The sequence below is a fragment of the Canis lupus genome, chromosome X, assembly GCF_048164855.1.
Source record: "Canis lupus baileyi chromosome X, mCanLup2.hap1, whole genome shotgun sequence".
NCBI lineage: Eukaryota > Metazoa > Chordata > Mammalia > Carnivora > Canidae > Canis > Canis lupus.
The window spans coordinates 69,415,806-69,436,386 of record NC_132876.1 but is presented as its reverse complement, the minus strand read 5'-3'; the positions used below and the strand labels follow the sequence as shown (position 1 = coordinate 69,436,386).

General features: G+C 35.1%; 1 protein-coding gene across 7 annotated transcripts in view; it reads right to left on the bottom strand.

Moving 5' to 3' along the window:
* Positions 1-20,581, bottom strand: part of TEX11 (testis expressed 11) — a 311,406-nt gene that overhangs the window by 188,891 nt on the left and 101,934 nt on the right. For all 7 annotated transcript variants that reach the window (XM_072816896.1, XM_072816892.1, XM_072816891.1 and 4 more), the window contains 2 exons: positions 16,233-16,314; positions 12,820-12,898 (listed from right to left, as the gene is read on the bottom strand). In XM_072816896.1, coding sequence (XP_072672997.1) covers positions 12,820-12,898; positions 16,233-16,314 — 161 coding nt within the window. The remainder of the gene's footprint in view (positions 1-12,819; positions 12,899-16,232; positions 16,315-20,581) is intronic.

Genomic DNA, 20,581 nt, shown 5'->3' with positions numbered 1-20,581 from the left:
GCTCCCTACTCAGCAGGGAGTCTGCTTTTCCCTCTCCCTTTGCCACTCTGCCTGCTCACATGCATATGTATGCTCTCTCTCTTTTAAATAAATACATAAGTAAATACATAAATAAAGTGCTACATTCCTAAATATGACTATATTATATCTTAGAGCCAAATACATTTTGGAGGTAAGTCATTTTTAGTTTTTAATGTTAAGTCTATGGAAAAATACTATTTGCTAATTTCTCTAAACAGAACCTTTCAGGAATTCATTTAATGTGTAGAATTGAGCAAGCTCTAAAACATTGTATTCCAATATTCAAAAGTGAGTTCAAAAACTATTTAAAAATAACATCAGGTCTTATATAACAAGAATGTTGGGAACAAAGCAGTTAACCTACAAGGCTTTCTGTTGCTGTTGTTGTTTTTACTTGATAAGCCTAAACAAACTGGTTTCCCTATATCTAATTCTGACTTTCAAAAATTCTGATCTTGACTTTAGAAGCCTGATTTTGCTTTTCTCTATTCTTGATTTTAGTTTGGCAATGTCAATCTGATCTCCTACAATCTTGTTCATATTTTTATCTGTTGCACTGACTTTTCTACATCACTTTATTTCAAGGTTTCTGATTCTACCTTGGTAGTCTTGTTCCAATTCAGAATATTTAGTTTGATTATTTAATTAGGTATTCTTGTCACTGGAATGAATAGTAACTGATTAATCCTACCCAAGCAGTACAAAAGGAAGGGTCTGAGACATTTTACCAATAAAAGGTAAAGTGGTAAGATTAGATATGATCTTTTTTCTTTTAAAATTTTATTATACTCATGGTATGTTTATAGAATAAAAAATAAAACAGATAAAAAATTTGAAAAGAAAGAAAGCTCAAGGTGAGAAGACTTAGTTGTTGTAAAAGAGTTCAGGACCCCTGGGTTTACAGATGAGACTACTGAGCCACAGAGGTTTTCAATAAATTACAGAAGTATTTGATAAATTACAGAAAACTAAAGGGGTGATGAAAACTGAAGAAGGAAAACTTTGAGATATATATATATATCTCAAAGTTATATAATATACAATATTTATACAAAGTTATATAATATTGTACAATAATATATAAATATTATACAATATAATATTGCATAGTATTTTGTATAATATATAATGTATACTATTATATTATATATAATGTATATTATATAATATATATTATTTTTATATATATCTCAAAGATATATAATAATATATATATATTTTTTTAAACAAAGAGAGCAATAGACTCCCAAACGTGGCTACTCAACATGAGGTCCACAGACAAACAGCAACAGCATCACATGGAAAGCTTATTAGAAATGTAGATCTCAAGTTTCATCCCAGACCTACTGAATTAGAATCTCTATCTTCACAAGGTCTTGAGCTAATCACATGTACATTAAAGTCCAAGAAGCATTAACATAAAACAGCAAGGATTTATTCAGAAAAAGGCATGCCAAATTAATCTTATTTTATCTTTTGATAAGTTTACTTAAATGATAAAGTCAGAGAGTAAATAGATATAATCTAACAATTTCAGGATAACAACTCATAATAACAGAGTATCAAGCCATCTCATTGCTTTTCTACAATTTAAAGCATATGGTCTTCCCTTATTATAGCACCACACATTACCACGATCTCATAAGTGTGTAACCTAGAATTGTCTGCACATTAACTTCTAATGAAGCTTGACTATTAAAAGGTAAAATTTTTAAAAAGGCCATTTAAGAAACATGGTATTTCCATCCATCCATCAGTGTGTTCAAAATTTTATCTTTGCATCAAGGTGCATCATTTTCTAATGTACTACATTCTAACAGTTAATGTTCTACACACTTAGCTTTTATTTCTAAAATAAACTTCTCTATATAAAACATATTTATGCTTTTGCTATAAAATTATTATCATTGTCCATTATATAATATTGTCCATTATATAATAAATAAAATGCTACATTCCTAAATATAACTATATTATATCTTAGAGCCAAATACGTTTTGGAGTAAGTCATTTTTATTTTTTAATGTTAAGTCTATGGGAAAATACTATTTGCTATATCAAATTTCTCTAAACAGAACTTTTCAGGAATTCACTTAATGTGTAGAATTGAGCAAGCTCTAAAACATTTTACTGTAATATTCAAAAGTGAGTTCAAAGCAGTACAAAAGGAAGGGTCTCAGCCAGACCCTTCTGAACTCCCTATACTGTCTATAGATGCCAATTATGCAACATAAATAAGTAAAATAGACTATAAGGAAAAGCAACTGCCAGATATATAATGCAACTTTATTATTAACTGAACAATGGTAAGGCACTGTTAGCATAGTACAAACAAGAAAATAGAAGCTATACTTTATTTTTTTTAAGATTTTTTTTTTATTCATGAGAGACAGATACAGAGAGAGAGGCAGAGACACAGGCAGAGGGAGAAGCAGGTTCCTCGCAGGGAGCCCGATGCAGGACTAAATCCCGGATCCCGGGATCATGCCCTGAGCCGAAGGCAGACACTCAACCGCTGAGCCACCCAGGCGTCCCTAGAAGCTATACTTTAAATTTAAAAGTAAAATACTTAATTTATCAACTCTTCCTTTTGAAATTGATTTCTCTGTTGATTGGGAAATAGAAACCTGAAACTCTTCTATACCAATATGTCAATAGCCACATGGGCTGACAGGGAAAAAGTAGATACCTACATGAAAATTCAGGTACTGCTATCAAGAGGTGTCAGAAGGTAGAATGAATGAATGACATCTGACCAAAAGCAATTAATGTCCATTACATCTAATATGCCTAAATTGTCTTGCATTCAATACCATATTATAGTACAGTTCAATTTGTAGTTCTTCATTCACATTAATTGAAAAAGGCAAAATAAATAGCTTTTCATTATCATAATGTTGGAAATGAGAAAACATTTTAAGAATTCAATCTGTGAATATGTAGTTTGGGTAATCACTTCTATCTCTGGAAGCCAATTTCAGCATAGAGAAGTAAGTCAGATTATTCCTTGCCAATGAGTTACCCAAAGAAATTACTTCACTAAGAACATATGAATTACAATTTACATTTGTGTAATTACTTATGAATGCATTTCAGAGAGAGAGATTCAGAGTGTTTACATGAGTTGTCAACAGTCACCCAAGAGGTCAAGTCTTTGAGCTGAGGCAGAGATTTTCTCGTGGATGACACGAACAAGTTGAATTCTTTCAAACAGTTCAAAAAACATCTCTTTAGCACCTTGTCTTGAATACTAGGCTGTATCATACAGATCTCCCCTTCAGGACTGTTTATTTCCAGATTGCTCTTTAGAAATTACCCTGAAGAGGGGCACCTGGGTGGCTGAGTTGGCTAAGTGTCTGCTTTGGGCTCAGGTCATGATCCCAGGGTCCTGGGATCGAGCACCCCATCTAGCTCCCTGCTCAGCAGGGGGTTTACTTTTCCCTCTCCCTCTGCCTGCCACCTGCCCTACTTGTGCACTCTCTTGTGCTCTCTCTCTAATAAATAAAATAAAATCTTTTTTAAAAACTAGAAATTACCCTAAATAAAGAGAGCCATCTCACGCAAGCTTATGCCCCCTTTCTAGGGCAGCTGGTATCCAAGACTAGTCAACACTGGGTTATAAGACATGGCCATCTTATTCTAACCAAGAATAATTCTAAAGGACCATCCCAGCCAGAGTTCTTGGTGAGGTAAGCTGAGGCCTTGTGACTTTACATTAGCCCAATTTCTCCCTTTATCTAGTCCAGCCTCCTTTTCTTCCCCTCATAGGTATTAATCCTAAGAGCACCCCTTAATAAACTATCTTCACCTACACACAATCTTAAGTTTGCCTCCAGGGCAACCCAACCTTCGACAGCACCTCATCCAATAAGCCCCCTAACCTCCAAGAAATAGATGCAACTACTGTATTATGCGTAAAATTTACCCAACAAAGCAATAATCCCTGTTGAAGCCACAAAAGAATATCCATCCATTCATATGTTTCAGTTTTAGCTTTTTAGCACAAAGTGCTTCCTGGTAAATTATACAATTAATAGACATCTTATACTCTTAAAAAAGACCTCAACTTTGTATTTAAATTTCAAATCAAGATTTATTTTAATAACTAGCCACTGTAGAAACATCTTCTGTAGTCACATAAATTATGTTGACCAATCAACATTACATTTGTAAAACACAGGAACTGTGTTCAAAAGTTCTGTCATATCAAAATTCTCATTGACACCACAAATAAATATGCTTTACTGGGCAGTATTACTTCTGCCTGTGCAAGAACAACAAAAAACAAATAACCCTTTTAAAGCAACCTGTCCAATAAATTACCAACCATATCTTCAACCAACAGCGTTTCAGATTAGATTTGCATTTGAAACTTAATATATTTCATGCCTTTCTCAATAGACACTCTTTTGTAAACTCATCTGTAAAACTGTTGGACTCCTGGGCAATCTTTTTCCTTAATATATAACATAAAATTGCATTTTATAACAGGATTGCTTATTTTATTCAGTAAGTTTTCATATTACTTTTCTGTACACTAGCCATAGTTTCTACTTTATATTGTGTTATAATGAGCTTATAAATGGTATTCATTAGACACAGACACACTTTGTATATTAAACACACCAGAATCTTTTATTTCCATCACAAAGAAATTTGTTCTCTCTTATTTTTTTTGAAATGCCCTCTCAGTCTTGCTTACATTCTCTCACTTTTAAAAGAGATATGGGTGCATAAAAATTTACTTTCCTCTTATATCTGCTATAAGAATAACAACAACACAAAAAAAGACAAGTGACAACTTGACACACAAAAAATAAGGTAGAAAATAAGGAAGCGTGTGGACTATGTCTAACTGGAGAATACATGCTCCATGTCTAAAGGTAGCAATGGCCACTTAGCTCCAAATAATTGCTGCTCAGTGGGAATACTGACCAAGTGTTCCCAGATTTTTCAATTTTTTTGAGAACTCAGAAATTCAGATTTTTATTTAAAATAGTTAAATGTTGGCACTTAATTCATCCCTATGAAACACATTTCTGGACATATCCAGCTCATGGTCCACTTATGTGCAAACTGTTTGCTATTCAATAAATTCCTTTAGAATGTAGAACTGATGAAAAAAGTTTGTCAGGTTTAAAGACAGTATTCAAGAAATGAGGGACCAAAAAACACTTATGAGATATATATAAAACAATAAAATAACAAAAAATCATTCCTTTTAAGTAATTTATTTAAATGTAAATGCATGAAACTCCAATCACAAGGCAGAGATTGGAAGAATGGATAAACAGAATCCAATGATATACTGTTCAGAGGAGACACTTTAGATTCAAAGACACAAATAGGTAGAAAGTGAAATGATGGAAAAAGATATTCCATGCAAATAGTAACCAAAAGTGAGCAGGGGTGGTTATAATAGTATCAGACAAAATTGACTTTAAATCAAAAAAAGGTACAAAAGACAAAGAAAGACATTGTGTATTAATTAAAAATCCAATAAAGCAAGAAGATATAACAATTTACATCTTTAAAGATAACATCTGGGACGCCTGGGTGGCTCAGCGGTTAAGCGTCTGCCTTTGGCTCAGGGTGTGATCCTGGAGTCCCCGGATTGAGTCCCACATCGGGCTCCCTGCATGGAGCCTGCTTCTCCCTCTGCCTATGTCTCTGCCTCTCTCTCTCCCTGTCTCTTTCATGAATAAATAAATAAAATCTTTAAAAAAATAAAGATAACATCTTTACATAAAGATATAAATATTTACATACTTAATATTTACATACTTAATAATAGACCATCAATTTAAGACAACTGAAGGTAAAACAGCACTCAAAGATAGTGGGACACTTCAAGATCTCCTCTCAAAAATGGGTAGAACAACCAGACAGAAGTAAGAAATATAAGACTTTAACAACACAATAAACCAACAGGCATATATAGCACATTCTAACAGAATACACATTCTTCTCAAGTGCACATGGAATATTTTCCAGGATAAACCATATGTTAGGCCACAGATTTAGTCTCAACAGATGTATTTATTTATTTATTTGTTTGTTTGTTATTTGTTTGTTTTTACAGAGAGAGAGAGAGACAGAGAGAGCAAGAGGAGGGCAGTGGGGAGAGGGAGAGAAAGAATCTTAAGAAGGCACATGCCCACTACAGAGCATGACATGGGGCTCTACCTCACGACCCTGAGGATCATGACCTGAGTCGAAATCAGGAGTCAGAAACTCAACTGACTGTGTCACCCAGGTGTCCCTCAATAGATTTTAAAAGATAGACATCATACAGAGTATCTTTTCTGATGACAAAAGTCTAAAATTACAAATCAGTAACAGAAGAAAAACTGAAAAACTGAAAAAATTTAGGATTTGTAGAAACTAAACAATACAGTTAACCAATGAAATGAAGAAATCACAAGGGAAATTAGAAAAAACTTAAGACAATGAAAATGAAAATACAACCTATCAAAACTTACAGTAAACAGAAAAAAGTCATGCTAAGGGATGAATTTATATCATAAATGCTTACATTCAATAACAAAAAAGATCTCAAATCAACAACCCAATTTACAACTAAAGGTAATAGGAAAAAGAAGAAACTAACTACAAAACTACCAGAAGGAAGGAAATTACAAAATTATAACAGAAATAAATGAAATAGGGGGTGCCTGGGTGACTCAGTCCGTTAAGTGCCTGCCTTTGGCTCAGGTCATGGTCTCAGGGTCCTGGGATTGAGCCCTGAGTCAGGCTCCCTACTCAGTGGGGAGTCTGCTTCTCCTTCTGCCTCTCTTCCTGCTCCTGCTCTTTCTCTCTCAAATAAATAAATAAAATCTTTTTTAAAAAGGAAATAAATGGAGACTAGAAAAACAATAGAAAAAAAATCAATGAAATGAAGAGTTGGGGTTTTTGAAAAGATAAACAAAAGTGACAAATCTTTAACTAGATTAAGAAAAACAGTAAAGGAATAAAATCAGAAATGAAAAAAAAAAGACATTACAACCTCAGAAATTAAAAGAATTTTAAGGGACTACCATGAAAACTTACATACCAAACTGAATAACCTAAAAGAAATGCATGAATTCCTAAAAACCTACCAAGCCTTAATCATTAAGAAATAGAAAACCTGGGCAGCCCAGTGGCTCAGCGGTTTAGCACCGCCTTCAGCCCAGGGCCTGATCCTGGAAACCCGGGATCAAGTCCCACATCGGGCTCCCTGCATGGAGCCTGCTTCTCCCTCTGCTGTGTCTCTGCCTCTCTCTCTCTCTCTCTGTCTCTCTCTCATGAATAAATAAAATCTTTTTTAAAAAAAGAAAGAAATAGAAATCCTTACATACCTATAACTAGCAAAGATGTTGAGGCAGTAATAAAAAAATCTTCCAACAAAGAAAAGCTCAGGATCAGATGTCTTTACTCTCAAATTCTACTAAATATTTAAAGAATAAATGCCAGTCCTTCTTAAATTCCTCCAAAAAACTGGAGAGAAGGGGACACTCTGAAACTTATTTATGAAGCCAGTATTGCCCTGATATAAAAAAAATAACAAAAGAATACCAATGGCATTTTCTTTTACAGAAGTAGAACAAGAATCCTAAAATTTATATAGAACCACAAATGACCCTGAATAGCCAAAGCAATCTTGAGAAAGAAGAACAAAGCTGGAGGTATCATGCTCCTGGATCTCACACTATACTACAAAGATATAATAATCAAAATAGTATGATACTGGTATGAAAACACACACATAGATCAATGGAATAGAATAAACAGCCCAGAAATAAACCCACACATATATATCATCCTCAATGGGGAAAAAAACTGAGAGCTTTTCCTCTATGGTCAGGAACAAGACAGGGATGTCCACTCTCACCATTGTTATTTAACACAGTACTGGAAGTCCTAGCCTCAATAATCAGACACCAGAAAGAAATAAAAGGCATCCAAATCATCAAGGAAGATGTCAAACTTTCACTATTTGCAGATAACATGATTCTCTACGTAGAACACCTGAAAGACTCTACCAAATAATTGCTAGAGCTGATACACAAATTCAGCAAAGTTGCAGGATATAACATCAACCTAGAGAAATCTGTATGCATTCCTATACACCTGTAAGCTGCATTCCTATACACCAATAATGAAGAAGCAGAAAGAAAAAACAAGGAATCAATCCCATTTACAATTGCACCAAAAACTTTAAGATACCTAGGAATAAACCTAGACAAAGAGGTAAAAGATCTATACCCTGAAAAAGATAAAACCTGATGAAAGAAATTGAAGATGACACAAAGAAATGGAATCTATGCTCATGGATCGGAAAACAGTGTTCAAATTTCTACACTACCCAAAGCAATCTACACATTTAATGCCATCCTTATGAAAATTCCAACAATATTTCTCACAGAGTTAGAACAAACAATCCTAAAATTTGTATGGAACCTCCAAAGACTGCAAATAGCCAAAGCAATCTTGATAGAGAAAAACAAAGCTGGAAGCATCATGATTCCAGACATCAAGTTATATTACAAGGCTATAGTGATCAGGACAGTATAGTATTGGCACAAAAACAGACACTTAGATCAATGGAACAGGACAGAAAACCCAGAAATGAACCCACAACTATATGGCCAATTAATCTTCAACAAAGCAGCAAAGGATATCCAATGGAAAAAAGACAATCTCTTCAACAAATGGTGTTGGGAAAAATGAACAGCAACATGTAGAAGAATGAAACTGGATGACTTTCTCAGATCATATACAAAAAGAAATTCAAAATGGATGAATGACCTAAGTGTAAAACAGGAACGATCAACATCCTAGAGGAGAACACAGATGGCAAACTCTTTGGGCACATGTACCCCCATGTTTATAGCAGCATTATCAACAATAGCTAAATTTTTAAAAAAGATTTTATTTATTTACTCATTAGAGAGTCAAAGACATAGGCAGAGGGAGAAACAGGCTCCCCATGGGGAGCTGATGTGGTACTCTATCCCAGGACCCCAGGATCATGACCTGAGCCAAAGGCAGACGCTCAACCACTGAGCCACCCAGGTGCCCCAACAATAGCTAAATTATGGAAAGAACCCAAATGTCCATCAAGTGATGAGTGGATAAAGAAGATGTGTTATATATATACACACACACAATGGAATATTACCCAGCCATAAAAAAGAATGAAATATTGCCATTTCCAAAGATGTAGATGGAGAATTGAGTATTATACAAGTGAAGTAAGTCAGAGAAAGACAAATACCATGATTTCACTTGCATGTGGAATTTAAGAAACAAAACAAATGAATGTATGAGAAGGGGAAAAAAAAAGAGGGGAAAGCAAAACATAAGAGACTCCTAACAATAGAGAACAAACTCGGGGTTGATGAAGGGGAGGTGGGCAGGGGATGGGCTAAATGGGTGATGAGTATTAAAGAGGGCATTTGTTGTGTTGAGTACCGGGTGTTGTGTGTAATTGATGAGTTACTGAATTCTACTCCTGAAACCAATATTACACTACATGTTAACTAGAGTTTAAATAAAAATTTGAAGAAAAAATTAGAAGAAAAAGAAACTGCATGGTCCAGAAATCTAAAACATATACTATCATGTCCTTTAAGAGAAAGTTTGCTACTGTGAGTGAGATGAAGACAGGTAGAATGCCCACAAAATCTGAAGATAACATAAACTGGAAAGAGTAGTTAAGAACACTATATGACAGAATCAAAATTCACAGGATTAGAACTGAAAAAAAACATGCTATAAAAATTAGATTGAAACTTAATAGCTTATAAAATATATGTGGGATAGGGACGCCTGGGTGGCTCAATGGTTGAGCGTCTGCCTTCAGCCCAGGGCATGACCCTGGGGTCCCAGGATCGAGTCCCGCATCAGGCTCCCTGCATGGAGCCTGCTTCTGTCTCTGCCTGTGTCTCTGCCTCTCTCTCTCTCTCTCTGTCTCTCATGAATAAATAAAATCTTTTAAAAATATTTATGTGGGATAATAGAAAATATATATTGATCTCTGCCCCCAGTTCCTAGCACAGAGATATAAAACCCTTGTCATTTCCTAAGTAATAAGACACTAAGAACATCTCTTGTTCCAATATTTGTTTTTTACCTCATCCCTGACACAGAGCTCCTAAAACTCCTATAAATTCAGCATCTTTCATTCTATTGAGGTTACTCTGGGTGGCTTCTGGATGGTGGCTTATCACCCGAAAGATTAAGCCATGATTAGAAGCTTAGAATTTTTAGCTCTACCTCAAATTCTCCAGAGTGGGGAGAGGGACTGGAAATAGTATTAATAATTGATCATGCTTACATATAGAGGTCTCTATGGAAACTCCAAAACTGCAGAGTCCAGAGAGCTTTCAGGTTAGTAAACACATTTACAGCAGGAGGGTAATACACCCCAACTCCATATGCACTGAAGTGCCTGTGCACAAAATTCTCCCAGACCTTGCCCTATGTATCTCTTCATCTGGCTATTCATATGTATCCTTTATCATATCCCTCAATAAACTGGTAAACATAAGTTAAGTGTTTCCCTGAGTTTTGTGAGCCATTCTTTTTTTTTTAAGATTTCATTTATTTATTCATGAGAGACAGAGAGAGAGAGAGAGAGAGAGAGAGAGAGAGGGAGGCAGAGACAGAAGCAGGCTCCATGCAGTGAGCCTGACGTGGGACTCGATCCCGGAACTCCAGGACCACGCCCTGGGCTGAAGGCAGTGCTAAACCACTGAGCCACCCGGGCTGCCCTTTGTGAGCCATTCTAACAAACTAATTGAACCTGAGGAGGGAGGTGTTAGAACCTCTCTGATCTATATATATATCCAGTTGGTCAAAAACAGATGATAACCTAGGCTTGCAACTGGCTTCTGAAGTATGTGGGGAGGGGGCAGTCTTGTGAGGCCAAGCCCTTAACCTGTGGGATCTGATGCTATTCGCCAGGTAGGTAGTGTCAAAATTGAGTTGAATTGTAGGACACCCAACTAGTGTTACAGATAACTAACTGCTTGGTGTGGGGGATCCACATATTTAGTGACAAGAAATGTTTTGTGTAAGTAGTAAAGGAGACTCACAGAGAAAAAATCCACATGAGAAAAACACAGAACAGGAAAGAACTAGTTTTCCTTATAGTGTGGCCATTGGGTACTTATTCAATCATAAAAGTAAAGGACATGGAATTCAGAGATAAGAGCAATTGATATTGCAAACACCTAATATTCTAAGCCCAGTAAATTCACTATGTGTTGTGGTTGTGAGAAAATAGCTAATCTTAACATTGGCTTCATTAAAAGAAACAGGTTCCAGAACAGGGCTGCTCAGTTGAACTTACTATGATAACGGAATTGTCCTCTATCTGCACTGTTTAGTAAGCTATAGCCATTCACCACACGTGGCTAATGAGACCTAATATATCTAGGGTGACTAAGGGACTAAATTTTTTTATTTTGCTTAATTTTAGCTAGTTTAAATTTAAATAGCTATATGTGGCTAGTTGCTACAATATTGGATAGTGCAGGTTTAGAACATTTAAAAAATGAAAAGTAGATACTCTTGGTTAGACCACATCTGTAGTATTGTGCTCATTTCCAGTTACCATACTTATGAACTAGAAGTGATCAGACTAATGAACAATGTTAGGATGAAGTGGGGAAGAACTGTAAAGTAAAAGATTTTGATGTTACCACATGGCAGAACTAGCCTTAGAAATTACTGGAAAATGTGTATCAATTGTATGTAAGAAAAAATTTTGTGCTTCAGCTTTGTAGAAACATAATAATAATTATTATAATTATAAGGGATGCCTGGGTGGCTCAGTGGTTGAGCATCTGCCTTCGGCTCAGGGCATGATCCTGGGGTCCTGGGATCGAGTTCTGCATCAGGCTCCCCACAGGGAGCCTGCCTCTCCCTCTGCCTATGTCTCTGTCAGAGAGCTCTCTCTGTCTTTCATGAATAAACAAAATCTTTAAAAAAATAGACATTTTGATTGTTTCCACAGTAAAGCATTAAGCATAATGCTGCTATGAACATCACATGTGTTTTATGGACATACCTTTCCTATTTAACTCAGGAGTGGAATTGTTGGGTCATAAGGTAACTCTCTATTTAACTTATTGAGGAACTAAGAGACTGTTTCCAAAGCAGCTGCACAATTTTACATTCCCACCATTAGTGTTATGAAGGTTACAATTTCTCTACATCCTTGCCAACATCTGTTATCTGTCTTTTTGAATATAGCCATCATAGTGGGTGCAAAGTGGTTTCTCATTGTGGTTTTGATTTGTACTTCCTTGATGGCTAATGATGTTGAGCATCTTTTCAAGTACCTATTCCCTAGTAATTCTGATGCATACTGAAGTCTGGGAACCATTAAGAGGTCTGTAAATACTTGAAAGTCCCTTTTGACATTAATAATCCCATAAAAAGAGAGCCAGAGAGATGTATTACTCATAGAACTGCACTTGCTCATGCCTTCCTGTTCTACATGACATTGCCCTGGAGGTTAACTTAGGCCTAACTCCTATTTTATACAGCCCTGACTACCTTATTCCTTTCTCATTTTATTTTTCAAATTTTAGGGTAAATTTTAAAATTAACTTGACTATTGACTATTTAAATCATTAAGTAAGCAATTCCATCTTCTAATTTGATCAGCACAATAGCAGATGTGGTGCTCTGTGAATACGGATGGATATAAATGGATATATTCAATATATATCAATGAAAACCTTTGAAAAAGAGAAAATCTTTAAAAATATGTCTTTAGAGAAAAGAAAACTAATTCTACTGTACCTTTCATGATCCATCAGCAGTTTAGCAACATTCAGACAAAAGTCTAGAGACATGTCAAGATGTAATATTTCCATGACAGCTAAAAAAGATAAAAAATGAAATAATCACATCAGTTTCATTTCTGAGGAAGCTTAGCAATTTTCAATACTTTCCCTCTGTCCAAAATCAACTTTCTAAACATTTTCCATATACCATGCCATATACCTAATAATTTATCAAAATCTTTTTATAAAATAGTAACATCAAATGCTAGAATGTAGTGAAACAGGTACTCTTCTATGGATGGCAAAGTAACTTCGTACAATCTTTTTGAAAAGCAACTTGGCAATACTGTATGCTAAGAACACAGTGGTTAAAAGCTTGATACCTGAAGTCAGATAGACATATTTGAAACCCACCTGCCACCTATATGGCTACAGGGAAGTTACTAGTTTTTCTGTGCCTTTGTTGCATCATCTGTAAAATGGGAATATATCACTAATCTCTTAGGTTTGTTGAGAGGGTTACATGAGATAATGAATGCAAATTACATAGCAAAGTACCTAGCACTTAGTAAGCATTCAATAAATGACAGCTACTGTTATTATTACATATTCCCTCTACTGCAAAAAGTGTACTTCTGAAAAGTCATCTGCAATAATGGAAAATGTCTATAAGCAAATATATTAAAATCAGATTATAATAATAATAAAAAGGAAATATATTATTGAGTGTCCACTATAAGCAGGTGATAAACTATTACAAAAACCATTAAAAGTGTTGAATATGAAATAACAGAAAAAGTAAATATGTTCTAGTATGAAAAATGTTTCTAAGATTAGGAAGTGAAAAATCAGAAAATAAAGCCTGAATGTACTATATGGTCAAAATTCTATAAAACAAACAAATTTAACCAAAATAGAGAAAATGTTGAAAATAAATTATCAAGCTGCTAGAAAAAGACTGTGTTCAGACTATTCATTTACCAAATACCTAAGGAGTGTATTCTGTGTGCCAGGAACTATGCTTGGTGTTAAGAACCCAGTAGTGAACAAGATACACAAAAATCCCTATTGTCAAGGAACTTATATTCCAGTGAATGGTGAGACTATGGATATTTCTAATATTTTCCAAAAGTTTCCTTAAGGGGTACATGCTACTCTTTCATAATAAAAAAAAAATTTCTGTATATTTTTTTTTCACTTTTTTCTACCACAAAAAATACCAGTGAAATTCTAATGCCAGCAGTTAGATTGACCATTCTAAGATTAAAGTACTTCCCACTAGCAAAGAAATGAACAGACTACAAAAATGCAAGCCTCATACATTCTCTCAATACAACAAAATAAAAGATAATATTTTAAGGTATAGAAAATGTGGAATCAGGGAAGTGTCCTAATTTGTAATCTGACATTGTGACTTCATTACTCTGAATATCAAGAGACTAGATTAAATAAAAACAATATGGGCGTAAAGAATAATTTCATTTTAAACTCTGCTTTTTATCTGCATTTTGATAAATATTGTAATGGGGGATTCTAATCTAAAATTAATGAACTTTAAAGTAGGTGACTCCATAATCCCTCTGCTCTTCCTATATTGTATTGGTTTGAGTTAAGCCTATTCCTCTAATTGGTTAGTTGGTTTATTCACCCCCATATTGACATGTGGAGTCACCTCCACATTTATATTTATATATAATATAAATTATATAAAAGTGGAGCTGTCTTCCTGGTTCCTAACATTTTTCAACCTGTGTATACTGAGATGATACTGCTACCTAGAGATACAGAATCCTCTTTATATTTAAGATTCTAAGGTCTTTTAGTGATTAGCTAAAATTCTAGAGGTCACAAAGTTTCAAAAGTACTAAATTAGCACTAAATTTAGAGCTACTACCAAATTTGATTACTATCCTATTTATTAAAAAGTGTTATTACTGGGCAGCCCGGGTGGCTCAGCGGTTTAGCACCTTTAGCCAAGGGCCTGATCCTAGAGACCCAGGATAGAGTCCCACGTCGGGCTCCCTGCATGGAGCCTGCTTCTCTCTCTGCCTGTGTCTCTGCCTCTCTCTCTCTCTCTCTCTGTGTCTCTCATGAATAAATAAAATATTTTTAAAAATTGTTATTACTTATGAAATAGTTATACTAGCATATAATTTTATATAGTAAAAATAAAAATAATGCAGCTCTGTAATGCAACTATATTTTTATATTACAAAAATAAAGCATATGCATATCAAAAGAATTTATATTATTTTTATGGCTAAACATAATTGAAATACTTAACAGGGGCCAGTGTTCATAGAGAGACTTTTTGCAGTAGTAACAATAATAATAATAGCTACAATAATAGGTTTGGCACACTAAATATGCACCAGGCATGCTGCTAAATGCCTTATATACATTTTCTCAAGGATTCTCAAAATAACACAATGAAGTAGACATTATTTTTAAATCTTTTATTTTTTTTATTTAAATTCAACTTGCCAACATACAGTAAAACACCCAGTGCTCATCTCACTGTAATTCTTTTAAAGGTAAACAAACTGAAGCACAGAAAAGTTAAGTGACTTGCCAAATGACTCAAAGATGTGTATCAGGATGTTTACTCTGTGAGGTATACATTTTAGACCCTAAGAATTCTGAAAAAGGGGCACCTGGTTGGCATTGCCAGTTAAACATCGGACTCTTAGTGTCAGTTCAGGTTGTGATCTCTAGGTTGTGAGATTGAGCCCCATGTCAGGCTCTGCGCTTAGCAGAGTCTGCTTAAGACTTTCTCCCTCTTCCTTTTTCCCCCCATCTAAAATAATAAACAAATCTTTAAAAAAAAAGAATTTTGAAAAAGAAAATGTTTTTACAAGTAATTATAATGTTTATACAAGTAATTACAAAAAGCAAAGCACAGGGACTCCTGGATGGCTCAGCGGCTGAGTGTCTGAGTTTGGCTCCAGGCGTGATCCTGGAGTCCCAGGATTGAGTCCCACATCAGGCTCCCTGCATGGAGTCTGCTTCTCCCTCTGCCTATGTCTCTGCTTCTCTCTCTCTCTGTCTCTCATGAATAACTAAATAAAATCTTAAAAAAAAAAAAAAAAGCAAAGCACAGCAAAGGCTTATTCCATCCAAAGTTAATCTTTTTCAATGGTGCACAACTTCAAAAGGGCAGTTGCAATTTTTGCTAAACGAAAAAACCAACAAACAAACCCTGATAGTTTTTATTCAGCTCTTTTTAACTACCTATTAAATTTGCAACTATTCGCTCTTTCTTCTCTTTTTCTTCCTAGCTAACAAGCTTCTCTTTTTCCCATGTGATCAATTTCCTTCTCAGTCACCATCAAATTGCACTTACTGTTAGCATACTATAAGAGATCTTATACTCAACAAACTGGTAATGATATTTCAAAATTGTGTGTTCTTCACACACAGAGATGATACCTTCAAGGAGTTCTTCATTAGCTCTTTCACTCTTCAAGAGGATTTTCATCTTGAAGAAAAGCCCAGATGGATTTAAATGTTCCTATTTTAAACAGGAAATCACAATGACATTAAAACTGTAGAATGTAAAAGAAAATTTTCAAGCAATTGCCTGTTTTAGTCAACCATAGCAGAATGACTCATGATCAAAGAAAATCGAAATTATAAAAGATCAGATCATAAAATCCAGTTTATCCCTGAGGATATTTTCTGATATTTTATTTAATCTAAATGAAATAACACAAGGAAAAAATATTTAAACATTTGATTGAGTGGCAAGCATTTAATGGCAAGATCAACACTTAAACTGCATGAACGTAAGGCCACATTCTTGATTTGATGAGTAAAACTCCACATGTCAATTATACTTGCTTTCTTTTGAGATTTTAATAACAACTGAGGTCCTTTGGAAACATGGCTGAATAAAATGAAAACATATTTTCTTCACTATAGGATATACCTGTTATATTTACTATTAATAACAATGTACTCTAAATGGTTTTTCCAAATCCTTGTTAGCTGGTTCTACACTATCTGTGGTCTCTTGCCTGTTTCCACTTTTGCCTGACAGGATACATCTTTAAACAGCTGGCACAGATTAAAAGTGAAGTATAGGTCCACAGAAGAGAACCATTCTTTCTACAAAGCCATTTAGCCTCTACATGAACATTGTACTCTTTAGTTCCAAACATGGCAAATAATTATAGCAATTTATGTGTGAAATGCCTTAAGAATGGAAAGTTAGGGAAAGTATGCACTGGTATTAAAAGGGTTTGCGAAAAGAGATGCCATCAATACAAATAATAAACCAAGGTTGCAAATTTTAATTTATTGCATTGACACATTTCCTAACAGACATTGTTTGAATAGGTCTTAGATTCAATTACCTTTTATCTTCAGAGATGTACAGGTCTTCAAGAGCTTGGCAGGATCTGTTTTCCTTTAGTCTACTAACACAAGTTGACATTCTGATTTTCCCTTTGATTTCATTACCAAACAACTCCAGAGAATGGACAATACTTTGCTTTCATTGTATAATCATCGATTCACTTCTATGAACATTTGCACTGTAGATCTATCCTTGTCTCTTGAAACTACACTTTCAGAAATCATAACTGACTATCCGTTAAATCCATCAGCTTTCTCCCTATAATTAATATCCTTGGGACGCCTGGGTGGCCCACCATTTGAATGTCTGCCTTCAGCTCAGGGCGTGGTCAGGGGGTCCTGGGAACAAGTCCCACATTGGGCTCCCTGTGCTCCTACTTCTCCCTTTGGGAAGCCTACTTCTCCCTCTGCCTGTGTCTCTACCTCTCTCTGTGTGTCTCTCATGAATAAATAAATAAAATCTTTAAAAATATATATCCTTGTCTTTTCTGTAACTTTTCTCACTGTTGTTTCTCACTCTTATTCCTTAGATTTCTACTTGTCTTTTTTTCTTTTTGCCAAACACTTACTGGAAAAAAGGATCCAGGTACAATGAATTTTCAAGGCAAGGTATTTATAAATGCTGTTCTGTAGATGAGAAATCTGAGGCCCAGATGGAGTAACACAATGACATAGTTGGTAAGTGGTAGAGTTGAATTTTGAATTCAGATCTTTCTGACTCTAAAGGCCATAATTTTTCCACTGTAATATGCTGCCTCTTATGAAGCTCTTCCTAAACTTATCCTGCCTCTTATTTGTCATCCAGTTTTCAGGCGAGCTTTAAAGATAATTTTGCCATATTTTAGTGTGAAGTTTATCACATACACACATGATTATATAAAATATGTATGCATAGTTTACAGAATAATGATAAAACAAACACCCATGCACTAATCACACAGGTAAAGGAACAGAATCATTACAGGCCGCCTGTATACTCCTGCCCATTTATAACTCCCTGTCTTCCCTACAAAGGTAAATACCACCTTGAATTTTGTGCAGTAATTCCCTTTCTCTTCTTTATAGATACTCAATATATTGTTTAGTTTTGCCTGCATTTGACTTCACTTAAACAAAATATAAATTCTTCTTGGACTTGCTTCTTTCATTCAATGTCATGATTTTCAGATTCATTTATGTTGATACAGAGAATTTATTTCTTTTAATTACTATATACCATAGTCCTCAAAAAGGATTCCTTGATCAGCATTACCTAAAAACTTATTAGAAATGCAGGTTTCACCATGAATCTACCGAATCAGAAAATATGTGTAGGCCCTATAAATTGTGTATATGTGTGTATTATTTTTAAGAAAATGGGTAAAATAATTATTATTGATTTGCATTATGAAAAGTTTCCATTTCAACATAAATTCTAGTACTTATTTAGTAAGAAAATAAATAAGAACATTGTGTTTTGTTTGTTTTTTTAAGATTTTATTTATTTATTCATGGGAGACACAGAGAGGCAGAAGCATAGGCAGAGGGAAGAGCAGGTTCCCTGCAGGGAGCCTGATGCAGAACTCGATCCTAGGAGCCGAGATCACGACCTGAGCCAAAGGCTCAACCACTGAGCCACCCAGGTGCTTCAAGAACACTGTGTTTTAATAGGAAAACTAGTTAATATTTATGCATGCTCAAGTTTGAGAAGAACTACTGTATGGTATTCCATTGCATGAGTATATCAAAATTTACCTATTCTAATTTAGATACCAAAGTTATTTTCAACCCAATTCCTATTTTGAACAATCATGGCATTAGTTTCTGTACAATTCTACTAGCATACAAATGCAAAAACATTTTTCCAAAGTATATACATAGGAGTGAAGTTGCTGGGTGGTTGGATATGGTTAAGTTCAAATTTATCAAGTAATGTCACACTGTTATCCAAAGTAGCTCTATCATGGTGTACCTGGGTGGCTCAGTTAAGTGTCTTTTGATTTTGGCTCAGGTCATGATCTCAGGGTCAAGATATTAAGCCCCATGTCACACTCTGTGCTCAGTATAGAGTCTGCTTGTCTCTTTCCCTTTGTTCTTCTCCATTTACTCACTCTCTCTCACTCTGACTCTCTCAAGTAAATAAATAAATAAATAAATATCTTAAAAGTAACTCTATCAATGCTCAAAAAACTAGGAATACAAGGGCACTTATTCAATCTGATAAAGGGCATCTATGAAAAACTCACAGCTAACACCATACCAAATGGTAAAATACTAAAAGATTTCTCCCTATGACCAGGAACAAGCAAAAGAAGTCTGCTCTTGCCACTTCTATTCAAAAATGTAATGGACATGTTTGCCTAGCAATTAAGGAAGAAAAAGAGATAAAAAGCACCCTGACTGGAAGAAGTAAAATTATTTCTATTTGCAGATAACATGATATTGTATATAGAAAATCCTATTCCCAGCGTGCCTGGGCAGCTCAGTTGGTCAAGCATCTGCCTTCAGCTCAGGTCAGGATTTCAGGGTACCAGGATTGAGCCCCATGTCGGGCTCCCCACTCAGCAGGGAGTCTGCTTCTCTCTCTGTACCCCCACCCCTGCTCATGTGTGTGCTCTCTCTCATTGAAAATTCTATTCCCTATAAAAACACCAATAGTATTTTATACAGAACTAGAATAAATTATACTAAATTTGTATGAAACCACAAAAGACTCCCAATAGCCAAAGCAACATGAAAAAGAAAAGCAAAGCTGGAGGCATAACAAGTCAGGACCTTAAGTTGTATTATAAAGCTGTAGTAATCAAAACAGTATAGCACTGACAAAACAAACACTTAGATCAATGGAACAAACTAGAAAATCCAAAAACAAACCCACTATTACGTGGTCAATTGATCTTCAATGAAGCAGGCAAGAATATCCAATAGGAAAAAGCCAGTCTCTTCAACAAATGGTGCTGAGAAAACTGGAGAGCAACATGCAAAAGAAAGAAATGGGACCACTTTCTTTTGCCATACACAAAAATAAATTCAAGGAGTGGGGTAAGAGGGCAGAGAAGTAGGGTCCCCAAGTCACCTGTCCCCACCAACTTACCTAGATAACTTTCAAATCATCCTGAAAACCTACGAATTTGACCCGAGATTTAAAGAGACAACAGCTGGAACACTACAGGGAGAAGAGTTTGTGCTTCTAACAAGTACAACTCATTTTTAGCCACTCTGCACTGAGGAAAATGACTAAAAAGAACTCCTCACCACAAAAGAAAGAATCAGAAACAGTACTCTCTCCCACAGAGTTACAGAATTTGGATTATAATTCGAGGTTAGAAAGGCAATTCAGAAGCACAATTATAAAGCTACTGGTGGCTCTGGAAAAAAAGCATAAAGGGTTCAAGAGACTTCATGACTGTAAAATTTAGATCTAATCAGGCCGAAATTAAAAA